Here is a 21,087-nt window from a genome sequence, read left to right as displayed (position 1 = left end):
TCTGGTAATTGTAAGCGTGCAAAACTTAATTGCAGAACGACGGAAGTACACCTCTTAATAGTCGCAATTTAATTAAATGCACCCTGTAGAAGCATCCTCCGATAGGATTTCACGGTCGACGCAAACTTGAAAATTAAATAAAAATAAAAATGGCGGCATCCAATTTATAAAATGCAAATTTGCAGAGCTGGCCTCAAACCTAAAACGATAAATTTCCATCAATGTCTTTGCGGAATCACAGGGGGTCGGTTTTGACCGCAAGTTTTACTTAATTCTTATTATTTGTCTTGTTTGTACAGGTGGACGTTACATTCTGTGTCATGTGCAGTAATTAATAAAATGAAAAATATTTATTCTTCAATGTATACGAAACTTCAAAGGGTTAAGCCGAAAAATCATATTTTCTAGTACAAACGATCTCCAGGGAAAAATATAATAAAATGACATATATTAAAAAAAATTTTCTTATATAAAGACAAATATAACTGGCAGTGATTGGTATTAAACACAAATGTTTGATTAGAATATATATTTTCGACTGTCAAACTTTTGAGTTTTCCGAGTTCCTCTATGAATTAGAGACATGTTTTGAAGAAAAGATAGAAGTACATCATATTGTAAGAGAAGTGAGACAATCTTGAGTACTTTTCGTATTGCTTTTATTGTATGTTCATAATTTAACTTGAGAAAAATCATAAAAATGGAGATTTAACGAACACGTCAGATTACAAATTGGTGTTTTTTTATTTTGTGGTGGTATTTTTTACAAAGTCTATTTCTAATTACAATATCATTATCATTATCACGGTGCTACATCCCTTAAAGGACCTTGTCCTTCTCAAGCTCTCTTTGTAATTCTGCTCTGTTTCTTACTAGGATTTTCCAGTTGACAGCACCGGCCTTCTCAGCATCCTGTATTACCCCATCTATCCACTTCAGCTTGGATCTGCCCCGTCTTCTTACTCCCACTAGCTGAGTTGTTAAAATATTTTCGTCATGTTTGATTGCAGGGCTCGGGCTACATGTTCTGTCCACTGCAGACGGTTTCGCTTGATTACAGTTGTAATATCTTTTCCACCAAACTTATGCTTGTAGTTCTTCTGCATTTCAAAGTGATATCTACATAGTACCTTTCTTTCAAAATCGATAGAGATGATTCATCTCTAACTATCACAACTCTAACTATCTAATCATAATACCACAATATTAAAAACCACCTAAATTCTTTAAAAACCCGAAAATGTAATATCTAGAGAATCAGACTTTTTCTTCTTAAGTTGTAACAATTTATAATTTGCTTATAGGGGGCTAAAAGGGGAACCTGAACAATTACTGGGCTTGGAGATAGGGTAAGCAAAGAAATTGAAATATTTGCGAACGGCTACTCGTGTTTTGGTTGGTGAGCAAGGTCGTGGATAAGGATTCCTTTTGGGGGCGGACTGGGAGAAGTACCTACGAAAAAGAAATAAAACAAGAAGACACTAAACAAGAAGATTCCTAAACTATTTTAAAATTAGGACGCCGTTTAAAAAAATCCTCTTTCTGCTTAAAAAGAAAAGTTTAGGATTTTTATTTTCTAAAAATTTTAAGGGTTAATATCTTTTAAAAAATATCTAAATTTATCAACAAACATTAATTAGACCTTGTTTGAACAAAACAGACTTTAAAACCATGGTTATGTGCTAAATAACAGAAAGAGATGTACTGTTATAATATGTCGAAATAAAATACCAAAGTCTTATAAATTAATTGTCAAGGTTAATTTTATTTAAAAGGAAACCAAAATATGACAATTAGCTGATCCAAAAAACTTATGTTTATTTACAAACATTTAAACTGAAATGAGAGCAAATCTTAGGATATTAAAAATAAATGTTTATTTAGAAAAATTCAATAAAACTAATCGCTTCACTGCATAATTTTCTTTTAAAATTATTAACAAAAGTTTGTTACCTTATATTTGATAGTTTGTTGCCTTAGATAGAATAAAAAACACTATTCCACTAACTTCAAAACAATCTGATCCTACCCATGGCAGACACAAAATGGAAGCTGGACAAATTCTGTTTGAAACCAAACAGCAAAGGTGAGCTTCACATAACAATTGTGATTCTTCAAAACTCAGCTTATATTCCACTAAAAATTATGTCCTCTTACTTAGCCCTGAGACGCTGTTATCAAATCCCTTTTACAGCATACAGCCACAAACCGGTGATTAAACCACTTTACAAAAATTGCCATATAGTATTTTGAGCTCAAATTACCTTCTTACTAACACATGGAATTAAGCGAAAACTTTGCCGGTTTTTCCAAAACTTTATGAAAACGAAATACATCGAAGTCTCGATGAGCCAATGAAGGCGCCTTATCAGACCATCTTCACTGAACAGAAGTACTTGCTAAATATTGCCCACTATCAGTTGACTGGTGTCTTCTGATCAAAGCAGACGCGGGTGTAGTTTCAAATAGTGCCATATTGTTCCCGGAAAGTTAAAAATTTAAACATCGACAATATGGCGTTTCAATTTATAATTTTAAACATTTAATATGTAATCTAAATATTTCTACTGCTTGATGATGAGGTTATTTAGCAAGTGCTTCTAAATTTGCTGAAGATGGTCTGATAAGACTGAAAACGTTCGTTCTGAACAATTTAAATCCATTTGGATTTTTAATTTTAATGTTGTATGAAACATATACCAAGTACACTGGAAGTTTTTTTCATTGTAAAGTTTTTTAACTACTACACAGTCAACCTGCGGGAACTTTCCTTCTTTAAGCTTTTTAATTATGCTTTATTTGGAATGTACATATCAATTTTTATATCCTCATTCGTACTCTATGGTGTTTTATTTCGTTTTTAATTGTGGTTTATTTTTCAAGGCAATTTAAAGTAATTAAGTGTTAAATGAGGACTTTAAACTTAAGATAGGATACTTTGGAGATTTATAAAGGTAGTTGCCTACATTCATAAAAATCAACAAAAAATACACCAGCTTGCAGTAAAAATAACCAATAACAATCCATTAAAAATATTGAATCCCTCCCATCTGTACATTTTAATAAAACACAATAAATTTAGCCGATAATTGAACAACTTGCTCAATATTATAAATAATGAAAACGTAAGTACAAGGCACCGCTATGTAAACGGCAGGAATCTGAAGAAGGGAAGAGAAGAGACCAGTGCTGGACTAACCCGTCATAGTGTATCCGTAATATTTAGTTTGTTAGTTACTTATAGTTTAATTTTATATTCCAATTAATGTCTACAATATCTAAAGGAAAGATACCAGCATTAAAGATAAACTAAATATTTTGTCTGCCATATATAAAACCATTGTCAAAACAAAATGCTTTTATTTTATTTCTTAATTCTGCGAAGCTGAAAATAATCAATCTAATATATTATATCAATTATTGTTGATCTAACACGTCTTTATTTTATAAACAAATTAGAAATTTCAATATACACTTTACGTAGACATAGTCACGAATGATTAATGTTTTGTATTTTGAGAACGATTTCCGAATTGCAAATTAAAATTTCAATAAACTTTCAAACTTAAATTGTGGCTTATTCCCAATAAAAATAGTAATTGTATTAAGATGCCGCAAGAAAAAGAAATAAAAATACTCTGTTACGCAGACGACGCAATATTGATAGCTCAAGATAAAAATAGTGGTCAACATATTTAACGTAAGAGCAAAAGAATTTAATATGACAATCTTATCTCAGAAAACGAAAACAATAGTAGTCAGCAAAGAACTAACCAGATGTAAAATAGAAATTGATGGCATCAGTACTGAACAAGTAATGGAAATAAAATATCTGGGAATTACACTGTTTAACTTACCAATTGGAAACACTTTCCACTGAAGCAAATAAAATAGGTTTGAAAATCAATATTAGTAAAACCAAGTCCATGAGAATAAATGCAAGGAACAACACGCTATTTACTATCGACAATATGTAGATTAAAAATGTGGAAAACTTTACGTATCTTGGAAGTGTCATAACAGAAAACGGAGGTACAGAAAACGATATTCGTATGAGGATACGAAAAGCCCAACAAGCTTTCAGCACGCTCAATCCTATTTGGAGATCTGGCGAGTATACTACAAGGAAAAAGATCCGAATATTCCGATCAAATGTCATGTCTGTTCTACTCTACGGATGTGAAACCGGGAGAGTGACATACACCCTCACAGACAAACTGCAGGTCTTTGTTAACAAATGTTTACGAAGAATTAACGTATATTCTGGCCTAACACCATCAGAAACGAAGATCTGCTATACCTGATCGAACAAAAGAGGGTACAAAATGAAATTAACTCCAGAAAGTGGGGTTGAATCGGTCACACACTCCGAAAAAATAGTTCCAGTATCGCAAAGACTGCCCTAGAATGGAATCCCCAAGGGAAAAGAAAAAGAGGTCGCCCAGTACAAACTTGGAGAAGATCCATCATGGACGAGATAAGAGGCCAAGGTAAGTCTTGGAATGAGGTGAAGGCCTTAGCGCAAAATAGAACCCGATGGCGCGTTTTCACTGAAGCTCTATTCTCCACTTAGGAGTTCAACAACCTTGATTGTTGACAACCTAATGACAAATGCCTCAGAAACAAGACCCGATACATCCACAACGCAAAGGCTACTGGAAACGGCAGAGATGAGAGTACTGAGAAGAAATACAGGAAATACGCTGAGAGATCGAAAGAGATGTGAAGACATTAGAAGAAAATGTAACGTACAGTGTATAAATGACTGGAAACAAAATAGAAAAAAAAATGAAATAACCACTTAAGCAGAATGTAGAAGACTCATGTCGTAAAAATAGTCAGAGATAAGTCACCAATCGGCAAAAGAAGTATCAGACGACCGCGCAAAAGATGGACTGACAACCTTTCATAAAGGTATTAATCCGCCAATGAAGAAGTATTTTTTTTTATTTTTATTTTTTTTTATTTTATTATACCTAACAGCCTAAGCTAGACGCCTAACAATGGACCTAACCTAAACTAACCCAACAATTGGCTTCCAACTTTCAGATGTATTGTTACAGATTGGCACCCACTGTTTCTAATGGGTCGTTCGAAGGTTACACCAACATTGCTGTAACAAAAATTAAGATTTGGAAAACTATTTGTTGATTAAATGAACGATTAGATCTAGTAAAAAAATTGAATATATGAATAAAAAGAAAGTAGAGAAGGAAGAGAAAAGTAAATAGAAACAACTAAAACGGGATCATAATACCATATCGTTTTTATATAAAGAAAAAATAATCATTAAAAGTATAAGAGAATAAAGAAAGGCGCGGCAGGAGATAAAGAGTTAATCGAGCCATTAGATTGTCTTTATGTAATAGACTCATAAATATAATTGATCCAAAACAGTTCTTCTTCTTAGGGTGATTGTCCGTTCCAAACGTTGGCGATCATTCTGGCTATGATGAGTTTGTTGGTTGTTATACAGAATATGTAGCTGTGTTGAGGTCTTGCTATACCATGCTCTCAGGTTAGCAAGCCAGGATATTCTTCTTCGTGTTGGAGCCCTCTTCCCTTCAATTTTACCTTGCAAAATACATTGGAGTAGCTCATATCTGCCTTGATTTCTCATTATATGTCCAGTACTGCAGCTTACGTCACTTCACGATGTTAACCAAACCCGCGGTTGTGTTTCTCCTTTGCAGTACTTCTTCCTGAAGGTATCTTCAGGATATCCTGTATCTCTTCCTTAAGATTTTGACCTGATCTGTATATTCTCCATCTATTCGTAGCACCATTGATTGATTCCAATACAGCTTACCTATTACTTTTAGGTTTCTTCTGTCAATCCCTATCCTCTTCAGCACTTTCATCATTTGTTCATGCCTGATTCTATCGAAAGCCTTCTTGTAGTCAATCAGACATGCAAAAACATCACAGCTGACATCTCTACATTTCTGAAATAATACCTGCACGCTAAATACAGCTTCCCTCGTACCAACGGCGTTCACAAAGCCAAACTGATTGGGCGCAATTTGTTTCTCGCATTTCCGGTAAATTCTTTTATGGATGACTTTTAAAAACAGCTTCAGCAGATGGCTCATTAGGCTTATGGTTCTATAGTCTTCACAAACTTTTGCGCCTGGTTTTTTGGGTAATGGTACGAACTCCGATTTGAGTCACTCTACTGGTATTTTTCCTGCCTTGTATATTTGATTAAATATTTCAGTTATTTTTATTTGTTCTGCATCTAATAGCTTCAGCAGTTCTGCAGAAATTTTGTCAAGTTTCGGTGCCTTTACATCCTTCATTTGTCTGACGGCTGCCGTTATTTCTTCTGGTAGGATTTTGGGACCTGAATTTTTTTCAATCGTGGGTTCTTGTATTGTTCTTAGGACGTAAAAAGTTTCCCAAAGTATTCTTTCAATACTTTCTTTTTATCTTCTTTGGTTATGGCAAGATATCCTTCATCATCTGTTATTTTTCCGGTATTGCGTTTTTGGAACTTTCCAGTTATTTCCTTCACATTTCGGTGGACATTGAAGTTATCATATTGACTCTGATACTCCTCTATTTCTTTACATTGTTCTGTTTTTTTTTGTTTCTCTTTTGCTTCTCTTATCTTTTTTCTGACGATGGTATGTATTCTCTTATATTCTTGCAAATGTTCTTTGTTTTTTTCTCTGATCCATAAGTTCTGAAATAACTGAATAATTTTATAGTAAATTGTATTGGGCAGAGATAAATAAACAAAAAAGATAGATAAACAAGAAAGGTTGGAACAATGATGTACTAATCATTAAAAAAAGTTATAACAGATCGTTAAAATTATCGCCCCGTACTTTTGCATTATCAGTTCTCCAAATTAATATTGGCTCCACTTATTTCTGGTGTACGGTGGCTAAGCACGGGAGGAAGGTATCATGAATAATAAAATTATATAGTATTTGGACTAACCAATTCAATGCCAACACTTTTATTATAAGTTTGAAGCTTTAATTATCACATCTGTGACTTTGGTCCGGACTGGTAAAACCTTCTTTCAATACTTCTCCCTAATATTATGTCAAAAACGATTTTCTTAGAAGAACGATTTAAAATCTGACAGATATTTAGCTTCAATATTTGTAATTTCTGTTGTTTATGTTGATTTTACAGATACATGCCTAAGTCCGATACTGACAGTAAAAAGGAAAATCGCCTGTAGTGACCATATTGACCCATGCTGTGGAGCCTGTGTTAATTTACCGCACTAGATTTTTACAAATCGTCAAACACGAATATATGGTATTTAACTGTTTACTAATAATCGTGAACATGGACTCGGCGACCCGAGCCATCTAAAACTAAAATTAAAAGATAAATAAGGATTTGGTACTAATTGGAATTTAATTAAAGTAAATGGGTATTTACAATAAAAATAAAATTATTGTATGTTTCATTTAAAAGTATTGAATTAATATAAAAAATATAAAAAGAAACCAAATTAAACGTGAAATCCCTTTGTATCTATACGTCTCCCATGAAAAGGTTAATTTACACTCTATTGCTTGTCAGAGTTCATTGTATTGCTCTCTGTCTTTCTCTCCCTCTCTATCTATCTCTATATCTCTCTATTTCTTTATCTCTCTATCACTTTATTTTTCTATCTCTATCTCTGTATCTCTCATTCTCACTCTATACCTTTCTATTCCTCTCTGTATCTATATGTATCTATCTTCATCCCCCTATATATCTTTCTCTCTCTATTTCTCCCTCTTTTTCACTTTCTTTATCTCACACTTTCCCTATCTCAATCTTTCTCTATCTATTTGTCTCTATCTCATTTTCTTTATCTCACTCTCTCTATATATCTCACTCTCTTTCCACCTTTCTCACTATCTTTCTATCTCTCACTCTCTTTCTACCTCTCCCACTATCTTTCCATCTCTCTCACTCTCTTTTCACATCCCTCACTTTTTTTCCATCTCCTTCACTCTCTTTCCATCTCTCACTATCATTCAATCTCTCTCACTTTATTTCCATCTCTCTCATTATCTTTCTATATCTGCCATTCTCGTTCCATCTCTCCCGCTTTCTTTCAAAATTTTTTGGAAATATATTTGGAAAACGAGGTCCAGGAAGAAGAAGAACATCTTGGTTAAAGAACCTCAGAATCTGGTTTAATACAACATCTGTGCAGCTTTTCCGCGCTGCTGCAGATAAGATAAAGATTGCCATGATGATCGCCAACATTCGTAACGGATAGGCACATCAAGAAGAAGAAGAAGATATAAAAGAAATACCCCTCTGGTACTAGGTGTTTAAAAATTGACTTGGTATTATGAAGAATAAATGTTCAGAGAACCTTTTATAAGCTGAAACAATTATCTAATATATCAATTATATCAGCTCTCAATATCAACTAAAATTCATAGATAACTAATATATTTAGTTGGAGTTAAAAACAAAACATTGAGCAATATCGATCACAATATTGATGTTTCATAAAAAAGTATTACAAAAACGATTTCCAAATCTGCTCCAGTTTAAACGAAAACATCTTGCGAAGAATATAATAAATTGATTTTTTATCAACACAAGATCTACCTAATAACATCTATTACATAGCCATATCGAAACACATGTTGGTCGCTGGATTTGCGATGTTGAATATTAATATTATATTTACATTATAAATTAGTATTTAAATGTCTAATATATATGTAGTCGACACGAAATTGATAGAATAGATAAAAAAGTTGACTGGTATGAAGGTTTAATGAAATCTTATCAGTATTATCAAACATTAATGGTATTTCAAGTAATATTTAAATGACGAATTAAAGAATAGTAAAATCAGTAAAAAAAAAGCTGTAATAAATTTTTTAACTCAAATATTTCTTAATAGATTTGAATTATTATCAGTTAATATTAAAATAAATATATTTTATAAGGGTACCTATATATTTTTAACGTAAAAACGGGAGCGAGATTTGAGTTTTCTTTATTTGGCGTACTCGTATTCCTAAATAAAATACCTTTTTTAATTTGTTTTATATATAAAAAATATACCTAAGACTTAAATGCAGCACCATAAGCAATAAAGAATTTTACAGTACTGTGTAATGTCGACAGTTCAGAAATAATCTTCTTATTAGAGATTTCGATCGCGACCAATGAGGTAATTGGAAATTATATATGAGCCTTCAGTTTCTTCTTTGAGGCCGTAAGTTCCGATTTTCTGCACTATAACGCAATTATTTATTTCTCGGATTTTCTGAACACACTGGTTGTTAGGGGAAACATAGGATAGTGCTCAACATCTTGTTACTTAGCGGGATTAGGCGCTCGCGTATTACAAGTAATAATGTTGTTTATGACAGGTTTAGATTATGCTCATAATATGTGGTGCGCCAGATCATACACGTTTAAAACCGTGCTATTTTGTAGCGAAATACAAAAAAAAACGACGTTTTATTATAATATATATATATATATATATATATATATATATATTATAATTTCACAGTAATTGAGGTTAATCATGACACATGGGTCATAAAAATAAACAAACAGGAAAAAAGTGTAATTATTGCAAAAAAAAAGTCATAGAGTCAGTAGATTGTGCTGTTTGTGAAGCTAATTACCACCCCAGTTGTGCAACGCGGGTAGAAACTGCAACAATAGGCGGAAAATATCTATGCTGTGAAAACATCGAAAAAAGTGAGGTTAGTTCACAAAAACTTTGTGAAAAGAGTGAAAATACTGAAAATTTCACTGATATGGAGAAAGAAAGATTAAAGCTATCATAAAAGAGTCTTTCCAGCAGTTTCTCAAACCAATGGAAGATAATATGAACAAAAAAATACAAGGATTGGAAGATGCTATGCGGTTTATGTCAGATTCTTTTGAGGAACAGAAAACTAGATTTGAGTCTGTCCTAGAGGAAGATACTAAAACATGAAAATCAAGAAATGAAAAAACGATTACAGATAATGGAAAGCAAGTTGGATGATATTGAAGTTAGAGAAAAAGAAAACAATATCATGGTTGCTGGCGTTCCAAAACAAGTCAACAAAAGCTACTGAGAGCGATGGAAGTAAAGATTGAGGAAAAAGATATTAAGGAATGTTTTACAATGAAGAACCAGGATGATGGACCAATTTTAGTAAAGTTTAGTAATGTTCAATTAAAAAAGGACGTACTAAAAACAATTAAACAGTTAAAAGGAATCACTTTAAATAAATGTAAACTGGAGAGCACAGAAAGAAAAATTTATCTTAATCAAGATTTACCATTAAATAAACGCTTGCTTTTTAAAAAGGTTAGAGAAATTAAGAGAAATAAAGGATACAAAGTAGCATATTGTACAAATGGAATCATTTATTTGAAGAAAACTGAAAAAGTTGTTCCTATTAGGATAAGAGGTGAAAATGATTTGCCATAATACTAATCATTCCTCATAAAATATGTAAACATTAAGAAATTTTGTTGATAAATTCGCTAATATTAATAATATTTTTGATGACTATAAGGCAAGTGAAACTTACGAATGTGATAATCTAAATGAGATAAACTTTTTTGACAATTATTTACAAGATATTAACGTAATACATATTAATATAAGAATCATATACAAAAACTTCAATCAGTTTTTGGTTTTTTTAGAATCTACAGAGAAAAACTTTGATGTGATAGTGATGTCTGAGTCCCATAAATTGTATAACTTAACAGATTTTAATATTCCAGGATACAATATATATTTCAATGATAGCACACTAAATAGATGCGATGAGTGTGTTGTTTATGTTAAGCAGGAGTATATTGTAGATTGTCAAATAATTAAAGAAAACAACCTTAAAATGTTAAAAACCACAATAGAAAAAAATAACAAAAACCTAGTGATTTTTGCAACTTATAGATGTTTTTCAACACAGAAAGAAGAGTTTATAAAGAACCTAAATAAAATTATGTTAAAAACAACTTTTGAACAAAATAAAATGTATGTGATGGTGGGTGACATGAACATTAACTTACTTACAACAGAAGAAGATACTACAAATAACTATTTAACAACAATGCAAGGGTTTGGTTTCTCTAGTGTAATAAATAAAGCAACTAGAAAAATAGGAGACTCTAAGACATGTTTGGATCATTATTTTCTAAGGTGTAATAATGAAATCTTTCAAAAAATGCATGCTGTGATATTAGAACATAATCTTACGGATCATGATCCCATTCTGCTTAATATACCAATTCTAGGTCATGTTAATTCTAAAAATAACAAAAAATCCCACAAACTAATTAATTATAAGAAACTTGATGGATTTTTGGAAGCAGCGGAATGGGATGATGTTCTCGGAACCCATGATGTGAATGTAAGTACAAAGCTTTTTGTTGATAAAACTAAAAATATGATTGTAAGGTCAACAAAAACTATTAATGTAGGTTGTAAAAAAGAAAGATTGAAACCATGGATTACGGGGGGACTAATAGTTTCAATAAGAAAAAGCGATAGGTTAAAAAAAGAGTGTACTTTAAATAATAATAATTTATTTCTTATAAATAAATATAGGAGGTATAGAAAAACTCTATCTAAACTAATACAAAATGCAAAATACTTTTACTATAAAAAGCTAGTACAAAATAATGCAAATGATCCCAAAAAACTATGGAAGGTAATAAAACAAGATACTAATGATGAAGTATGTAAGACAGAAATTAGAACAATTGTAAATAGTGATAATGTAGAGCTAAATGATAAAAAAGACGTTGCAAATGAATTTAATAAATATTTTACTAGTATAGGAAAAACATTAGCTGATAAAATCATGCAGTGTCCTGATAGAAGAGATAGAGGGGGTAAAAAAGTGTGTTAAATTCATTCTTATTAACTCCATGCAATGAAAAAGAAATATTGAGAGAGATACAAAGCCTAAAAAATGGGGTGAAGGGAGGTGAAGATAACATTTGTTCAAATTTAATTAAAAAATATAAAGAAAAGTTAATAAAGCCACTTCAGCATATTATTAATATAGTATTTGGTACTGGAGTCTTCCCAGAAATTTTAAAAACGACAATAGTACTGCCATTATATAAGCAAGGTGACAGAAAGTCTACAAACAACTATAGACCGATTGCGTTAACTAGTACTGTAAGTAAAATAATTGAAAAATGCTTTAAAACAAAACTACTAAAATATCTAGAAAAAAATAAAATTCTACACTCAAATCAGTTTGCGTTCAGGGAAGGCTGTAGCACCGAAAATGCACTTTGTAAAGTTACAGAAACAATACAAAAAAAAACTTGATGAAGGTAAGAAAGTAATAGGTATATTCATGGATCTTCGCAAAGCATTTGACACTGTAGCACACCCAATTCTTTTAAAGCGTTTAGATATGATAGGCATAAGAGGTATTCCTAATAATTTAGTAAAATCTTATTTAACAGGCAGGAAACAAAGTGTAAAAATATCAGAAACAGAAAGTGAAAAACTGGAACTAGAGGTAGGGGTGCCATAGGGTACTGTGTTGTCAGCTCTGTTATTCAATGTATATATAAATGAAATTATGTCATTGCTAGATAAAGATGACATCTTTTGTTATGCAGATGATTCTGTGGCTGTAATTAGTGGAGATGATTGGGACGCGGTAAAAAGAAATGCTGAATTGGCTTTTCAAAAAATTAATGGGTGGTTAGAAGATAGTCACTAAATGTTGAGAAAACTAAGATTATCACTTTCTCTATGTCTACTCGTTCATTGCCAGATTTTCAAAACATTAATTTACATAAAGGGGGCTGTAAATTAGATAATAACGATAGTTGTAATAAAGTAGTTGAAAGGACACCATTTTTAAAGTACTTGGGAATATACATTGATGAAACTTTTCAATGGAAAGAACATAAAAATTATGTAACTAATAAAGTTAGAAAGCTTATTTTTAAATTCTAGGAACTAAGAAACATACTAAATTTTAAAGTACTTAAGCAGGTATATTATGCGTTTATAGAATCGGTAATTGGTTATGGCATAGTAGTTTGGGGAAATGCGGGTACAACAATTCTTTCAAAACTCAGAATAGCACAAAAATGGGTCATAAAAATTATGCTGTTTAAAAATAGAAGGTATGCAACTAACTTATTATATAGAGAAAGTGAAATATTAAATATTGATCAACTGTATAATAAGTGTGTAATTAGATTTATGTTAAAAAATACATATTATAAAGTAAACATAGAACACGGTATAAATACAAGAAATGTAACCCTAAATAACGTAAAAGTGAGCAGTCCTAAACATACACTATGTCAGAACCATATATATACTGTAGGACCAAAATTATTTAATAAGTTACCACAGAATATTAGGGCAAAACCTTACCATAAAGTAAAAAAAGAAATCTTTAAATGGATTAGAGACAACATAAAATAGGGAATTATTTAAAACAAAAAAATTACTTTTAGTTTAATTTTATTAGAAAAATGTATGTTTAATTTATATTGTTTTTACTATTTTTGTTAAATGATTGATAAAAACCTCATTAGTTAATTGTAAATGATATGGGAAATGACACACTCACAATATCCTAGATATGATTGTGTGTCAAAACGGTTAGCAGTAGGATTTAGTGTTAAGGAGGTGTAAAAGAAACTAAATTATTGTTAATTTTTACTACTATTCTATTACTGAAATGTGATTTATTGTCTAGTATTTGTATTCACACTGTACTATTGCTAATAAATTGCTAATGCTAATATATATATATATATATATATATATATATATATATATATATATATATATATTATTGTTTACAAATAAACAACGATTATGTTTGGTTCATATGGTGCATTAATTGTCTAGTGAGAATTATTTACCGGCAAAATTTTCTTCTGTTTTTATTCAAGTTTGTTGCCTTTTGGCAATTTTCGCTTATAAAATTTTGGCAAAATTAAACTAACTGTCAAAATTTAATTAGCGGAAATTGCCAGGCAACAATCATACCAGTCGAAAATATGGCCGACAAAATTTTCTCTCTTATGATATTACATATACGAAAATATGTTTGTTATTCATTCGAGGTGAACTATAGCAATCAAATTTTTAATACCACTTAACATTTTATTATTAGAAATCAGTGCATTTTATGAGTGCAAATAAATTTACATATAATGGTAGTTATGGCCTTTAGATAATAATAAGTACCTATGCCTTTAAATATAATCAGTCATAACTATATCGATTTAAACTTCGTCATACCTTAAATACTTAAACTTAATTTTAAAGTAAAATTTTGGCTTATTCCCAACAAAAATAGTAAATTATTCTTCATTTATTTGTAACTCAAAAAATATAAAAGAAAAAAATGAATGATTCTGAGCATTAAGTAATTAGTGAATTTTTGAAACAATCGCGTTATAAATGGCAATGTCTGGAGTAATCTCCAAGTACTTGCAATTTTAAACTGTTAGTTTTTATTTTTTTTATGGCAATATTAAGTCGCAAAATCAGTGTTTTTTTTTATTATTTTTATTTTTATTGTATCAAAATCTTAGCACAAATGAGCACAATTATGAATTAAAGTACATAAAAAATGTGAATTTTTCGCTATTTTTTATTTTTGAAATAACTTGTAATTTTTTTATGAAAAAAGCAATGTAGCCCTTTTAATTACAAATCTAATGAGACTTCCTAAGATCCGATCGGTCATTTTTTTTTAATTCTTAAATTTTTATAAATTTTAGAGGGCCAGATCTTTTTTTTTCTAAAAAAGGGAGATCTAATTTTAAACAGACTCTCTTGTTGGTCAAAATAAAGAGTTACATTCTTATACCTGTACTAAAACATAGAGTACATAGGATATACAAAGATGATAAAAATGTATCTGTTTTATTCTTAAAATCCGTTTTACGTTTTCAAAATAATCTATCAAGTTGTTATTAATAAATCACAAGTAAAAAATCTAAAATATTTATCTGCTTCGAAATCTGTATCATACATTATAAGCAACAATCTATATACCGTTATTAAACCTTCTTACATAAATATTAAATAAAAAACTCACCTTTGTTTTAGAAGTTCTGAGTCGATCGGCACCATTGATGATAGCGTACACCTGAATTTCGTAGGTGTCGACTCCCAACTCTCTATCCAATTCAGTAGCAGTTGACAACACTCCCAATTTGGTGTCGATATCAAAGAGCCTGTCCACTTGCACACCACCACCTGTCACATTTGTCACGTAATACTCAACTTCACCGATATGATGTTTAGCCGACACGGTTAAAATACTTGTGCCCGTCGGTTCGTTTTCGTAGACACTCCCAGTAAATAAACCACTCTCGAATTTTGGTCCATTTTCCGCGTCGTTTGTCGCTATGATTGTCAAATACGCTTCCGTCGATTTTCTTTCGCTTTGCACCGCTTCATCAGTCGCTTTGACAGATAAACGATAAGTTGGATCGGGATCGTAAATTGGACGTCGAAGTTTTAGCGCCCCTGTGCTTTGATCTAGTTTGAATAAATCACTATTGCCACTTGCTAGTTCATAAGTCACTAAACCGTTCGTCGCAGAATCTAAATCGCGCGCAAAAACGTTGGTAATTGTCACTTCTCCTCGGAAATTTCGGTCAACTTTCGGTAAAATCGCTGCATTCATCGAAACAAATATTGGTGCGTTATCGTTAACATCTTCAACAATGACAGTAACTAATTTATCGGCGGAAAGTCGCGTTGAAACTGGAACAGCTTGGTCAGTGGCCACGACAGTTAAACGAAAAGTGTCTATTGTTTCACGATCAATCGGCAGTAACGTGTGAATCACCCCCGTAATCGGATTAATACCGAAATGTCTTTTATTGTCGTCAGGATCTTGATAAGAAATTGCGTATGAAACTTTTCCGTTAAGTCCAGAGTCTGGGTCGTCGGCGGTAACAGTTACTATGGGGGTGTGAATCGGAATTCCTTCACGAATCTGACGAACTATGGCTGTGCTCGGAAAAGATGGTGGGTTATCGTTAGCATCTTCGACGGCAATGGCGAACAAAATAGTGGTAGATAATCTCGGGTTGCCATTATCAGATGCTGTAATGTTAAGCTGATAGGCAGCTAACTCTTCGAAGTCTAACGGTTTATGTAAATGAAGCACTCCTGTCATCGAGTCAATGTGAAAGGTGTCTTTTCTGTTTCCTGCACTTATCGAATACACAATTTCGCTATTTACGCCCAGATCTGCATCAGTAGCTTTAAATTGGATGAGTTCGGTATTGACGGGGGTCGTTTCGCTAACTGATATCCTCGATTCACTCTGAGTAAATTCCGGAGCGTTATCATTTTCGTCTAAAATATCGATAGAGACAGTTGTCGACGAAGTTAATTGTTTTGTAAGTCCAGCATCATGAGCCACCACTGTTAATATGTATTTTGAAGTTGATTCTCTATCTAAGGAGCGAAGTAAAGTTATTTGTCCAGTAGCATCATCAATCTCGAACCGTCCATCGTCATTGCCACCCACAATTTTGTAAAACACATCTCCATTTAACCCTTCATCAGCATCAGTTGTATATAACCTCATTACTTGAGCACCAATCATGGAACCTTCGGATATCTGCACTCTATAAGGGGTTCTTAAAAATTTTGGAGGATTATCATTGACATCTATTACATGCACATGAACTTTTACTTTATCTCGAAGTCTAATAACCCCATTATCAGCAACAGCAGCCTCCAATGTTATTACATTTTGTCCTGTATTTAAAACTAGTTCTTCTCTATCGAATACATGTAAAGTTCTTATGAAACCATTTTTAGGGTCGATGGCAAAATCATTTTGTGAATTCGATAAAGAAAAAATAAGTTCAGCATTTCTTCCTATATCTTTATCTGTCGCCGCTAATTTTCCAACAAACGAGTCGGGAGGCTCATTTTCTCTTATATTGAAGGTAAACGTGTTATTTGTAAATTCAGGACTGTTATCATTTTCGTCTATAACGTGAATTACTACAGGCACAATCGAGGATCTTGATGGGTTTCCCGCATCGCTCGCAGTCACAGTTAGAGAATAATAATCTTTATCTTCTCGATCCAAGGCCTTTTTAACGTACAAATATCCATCAGGAAACACACCAAATTTACCTTCATTGTTACCTTCTGAAATCGAGTAGAATATTCTCCCGTTGACCCCCAAATCGGCATCACTGGCCGCTAATGCAAAGAACCTCTCGTTGACCGGTGTCGATTCTAACAATGATGTTTCATACGAAGTATGATCGAAAACGGGGGTGTGGTCGTTCACATCTTCGATAATGATCATTACAGAATGTTTAGATGATAGTGGCTGTTCGCCTCCATCTGTAGCGGTCACTTCCACGTTGAGTACGGTGCCCGGGTCAGCACGTACAGGTCTTTTCAAATAAATGACTCCCGTTGCTTCTGATATTCGAAATTGATCATGTGGGTTGTAGCTGAGGCTGTACGTTACTCTACTGTTAATACCAGCATCAAAATCTCTAGCTCGAGCTAAATAGACTTCTTGACCGACGGCGGCGTTTTCAGGAAGTTTAATTTCTTCTTTATCACGTAAAAATACTGGTTTATTGTCGTTTAAATCTTGTACAATAATATTCACGGTGGTTTTTCCATAAGATAATCCGACACGAGCTACGATTGATAAACTGTAAGACATCTGTTGCTCACGATCTATTTTCTTCGCTGTGCTAATTTTGCCGGTGTTTTCGTTAATTTCAAAATTATGATTTGGATCGCCGTAAAATATCGAATAAAAAGCATCAGTGTTTCTTACATGTACAGACCCAACATCTCTTTTTCTAAAAATTTGCAAATCATTTGGATCTTCAATAATTTGAAAATCATACCCCGCATAATTATCAAAATGTAATTCTTCCATATAAGCTTCTTTAATAATTTCAACAGTAGCATCTTCAATAGCTTTTTTATCACCCTGATCGATAGCTGAAATTTTCAAACGGTACATAGGTTTTTGAGCATTTTTTAAATTTCCTTGTAATGAAATAACACCTGTCCATTCGTCTACAGAAAATAAAGCATCTCCGCCGTTTTCTAATTTAAAAGTTATCATAGCATTTTCACCTTCATCTTTATCGGTAGCTGTTACTTTTAATAAAGAAGTACCTATTTTCGTGTCTTCAGATACAGATACAAAATACTTTTGCGGATAAAATTCAGGGTTGTTATCATTTACATCTAAAACGGTTAAATAAACAGCAGCAGTCGATGATTGTGAGGGTATTCCTTGGTCTCTGGCTATAACGTTGATTTCGTAAATCGCTATTTTTTCTCGGTCGAGTTTCTTTTTCGTGACGAGTTGGCCGGTAAGAGAATCAAGAGCGAAAGTGTCTTCATATCGCTGACGAACGGCTGGATGCAAAGTATACGCTACGCTGCCGTTTGTCCCTTGATCGTGATCTGAGGCAGTTAACATGGCAACCAGTGTACCGGGCGGGGCACTTTCAGATAAACTAACGTTTATACGAGACTGTGAAAATTCAGGAGCTTCATCGTTTTCGTCCAAAATTGTTACTTTTAATTGCGTGTGTGCCCACTTCGGATTAGGTCCTCCATCTCTCGCTGATATGTTTAATTCTACCGTACCTTGAACTTCCCTGTCTAGAGATGCACGTGTTGTTATGAGCCCCGAGTCAGCGTTAATAGAAAACCACTGATTTTCATTACCAGATACAAAAGCGTAATATATTTGAGCGTTGACTCCGGTATCTTCGTCCGTGGCTGTGATTCCTGCAACGTAAGTGCCCGGGGGCGCCAACTCGCTGAGAATGGCAGAATATTCACTTTTCTCGAATACAGGTTCATGATCGTTTACATCGTTTACATGGATTATTAAAAATGCTGTTGCTGTGCGTGGAGGAGTGCCTTTATCTGTTGCCACGACCGTCAAGTTATACTTTGATATTTCTTCGCGGTCAAGAACACCGTTAACTCTGACAATATCGAAACTAGGGGTGTAATCTAATCTAAAATGATTAAGTTCGTTACCTGATACTATCCTGACTGTAGTTTCACCATTTAATCCTTCGTCTTGATCAACCACTGACACTGCTGCTACCACTGAACCATTACCCGCATTTTCATCAACTGTCGCGAAACCAGCTGTTGACGGAAAATATATAAATTTAATCACTGGATCATGATCATTAGCATCTACTAAATTAACGGTTACATAAGTCCTTCCATCTTGTCTAGGTGTCCCGTGATCTCTAGCGAAAACCGTAAACACACAACTTTTGGGACAATTTCCACCTGGCTTTGATGGATGAATACAATTTTGTTGCGAACATTCTAATAGTTCTGTCGTCGAAATTACGCCTGTTTCCGGATCTACAGTGAATTGATGTTCGGTATCAGCAAGATAATACGTTATTTTTGCGTTATCTCCTAAATCATTATCAGTTGCCATCACTTGTAATACAGAAGTACCCGGTGGAACACTTTCATTCAAGGAAACAATGTAATCGCTGTGGTCAAATATTGGAGGATTATCGTTTACATCTAATATCGTAACATTGACTTGCAAATACCCGTATTTAGAAGGTTTTCCACTGTCTTTAGCTGATATATTTAATACATAGTTTCCCTGAGTTTCTCTATCTAATTTGCCTGTTGTTTCAAGATGTAAATATGATGTTTCTCCTGTAGGATTAGGTGTAACAACTAACCTGAACTTTTCATCCTTATTTCCAGCAATTATGGCATAATTATCGCTAATACCATTAATCCCGGAATCTTGGTCTGTAGCAGAATCTAAGAGAAGACGAGTTCCAGCTGCTGCACTCTCCGAAAACGAAACTGCTATACTAGGTTCAGGAAATTCAGGAGAATTGTCATTTATATCGACAACAACAATTCTAACTTCGATAGGATACGTTGGCTGACTAGATAATATTACCAAATCGGTTCTGTCATTTTTCATACTTTCCCTGTCTAAAATAACATTTGTTTTTATTTCACCTGTTTTTGGGTCCAGAATAAATTCTTTCGGTGGTTCATTAAAGCGATATGTAAATCCTGGTTTTGTTGGAATTTTACCGACCACTGTTCCTTTAGGTTGTTCTTCTAAAATTTCCAAAGTAACTCGTGTATCCACTGCTCGCGATTGCATTTGCGTCGAATAACCGAAAAAAGGTTCATTGGAGGAAGTCCTTCCTGGTCCCGGACCAGGAGTACGCGCTGCGACGAGCGAAATTGCACCGAAAATCAACAACCAACACAACATTCCCCACATTTTTTAGTTTTACTACCGACGCATCATTCGACAGTTAACATAAATTTATAGATGAATTATAACATTTCGTTAATACACGTGTGTTAGATGAAGAACTCTAGCATTCCTCAGTTCCACTCCCCGCGTAGCAAGTCGTTCAGCCTCTGGAGAACGCACTTGGCTCACTCTCTCTCGCATAACAGGAGTACGCCGTCTCTGTCCGTGTGGTATGCAATATGGCCGTTTACAGACGGGCTCTTTTAAAAACTTCTATGAAAACAAACTAATTTTTCTCACTTTGAGCAAGCACTGACACACACGGGGTTGCAGATTGCAAAACAGTTACACTTTAATTCATCCACAAGGGCAATCCAAAGGTTAAACACTTGTTTAGGGTCAAGAGATGTCACGCACAGGTTAATTATCCTTTGAAGAATTGCGTTCAGTTTAGATTCGCACCGGTGGCAAGAAGGGGCACTGTTTTGTCACTGTAGGAACCGGTGCAGAGATGTTTTGGTTATCACGGTCGCGGTTTGTGACCTCACATGTGCACACTTTCATCGGAATGTTGGTGAACGGTCACGGTAGTGCACACGCTGCGCGCAAAGACTCGACTGAAGACTGAAGAACTTAAGAAACTGATTCTCGGTCTCTCGGGTTTACCTGGGGAGGAGTAATAGGATCCAATAGTAACCTGTCGGCGTTGCCACATCACCTGTACCTCAGACATTCAACCTAAACATAAACAATATTTATGAGAGTGTCAGATGGGCCTGGTTTGAGTCGTAAATCTATTGTAGGTGCCTATTTTTTTTTCTCTTCTTGTTCTCAGGAGGTATCTAATGCATATGCGTAGAAA

The 21,087-nt window shown here is 33.5% G+C and overlaps 1 protein-coding gene across 1 annotated transcript in view; it reads right to left on the bottom strand.

The window, feature by feature from the left end:
• The window catches only part of ft (cadherin-related tumor suppressor fat), a 761,665-nt gene extending 740,815 nt beyond the window's left edge, over positions 1-20,850 (bottom strand). Inside the window, exon 1 of the mRNA XM_072527280.1 lies at positions 15,036-20,850. Within this exon, the coding sequence (XP_072383381.1) occupies positions 15,036-20,249 (5,214 nt within the window). The 5' untranslated portion in view covers positions 20,250-20,850. The remainder of the gene's footprint in view (positions 1-15,035) is intronic.
• Between the last annotated feature and the right edge of the window lie 237 nt (positions 20,851-21,087).

Source organism: Diabrotica undecimpunctata, chromosome 3 (genome assembly GCF_040954645.1).
Source record: "Diabrotica undecimpunctata isolate CICGRU chromosome 3, icDiaUnde3, whole genome shotgun sequence".
NCBI lineage: Eukaryota > Metazoa > Arthropoda > Insecta > Coleoptera > Chrysomelidae > Diabrotica > Diabrotica undecimpunctata.
Note: the sequence above shows the minus strand (reverse complement) of the source record. Positions and strands in the feature narration are given on the sequence as shown.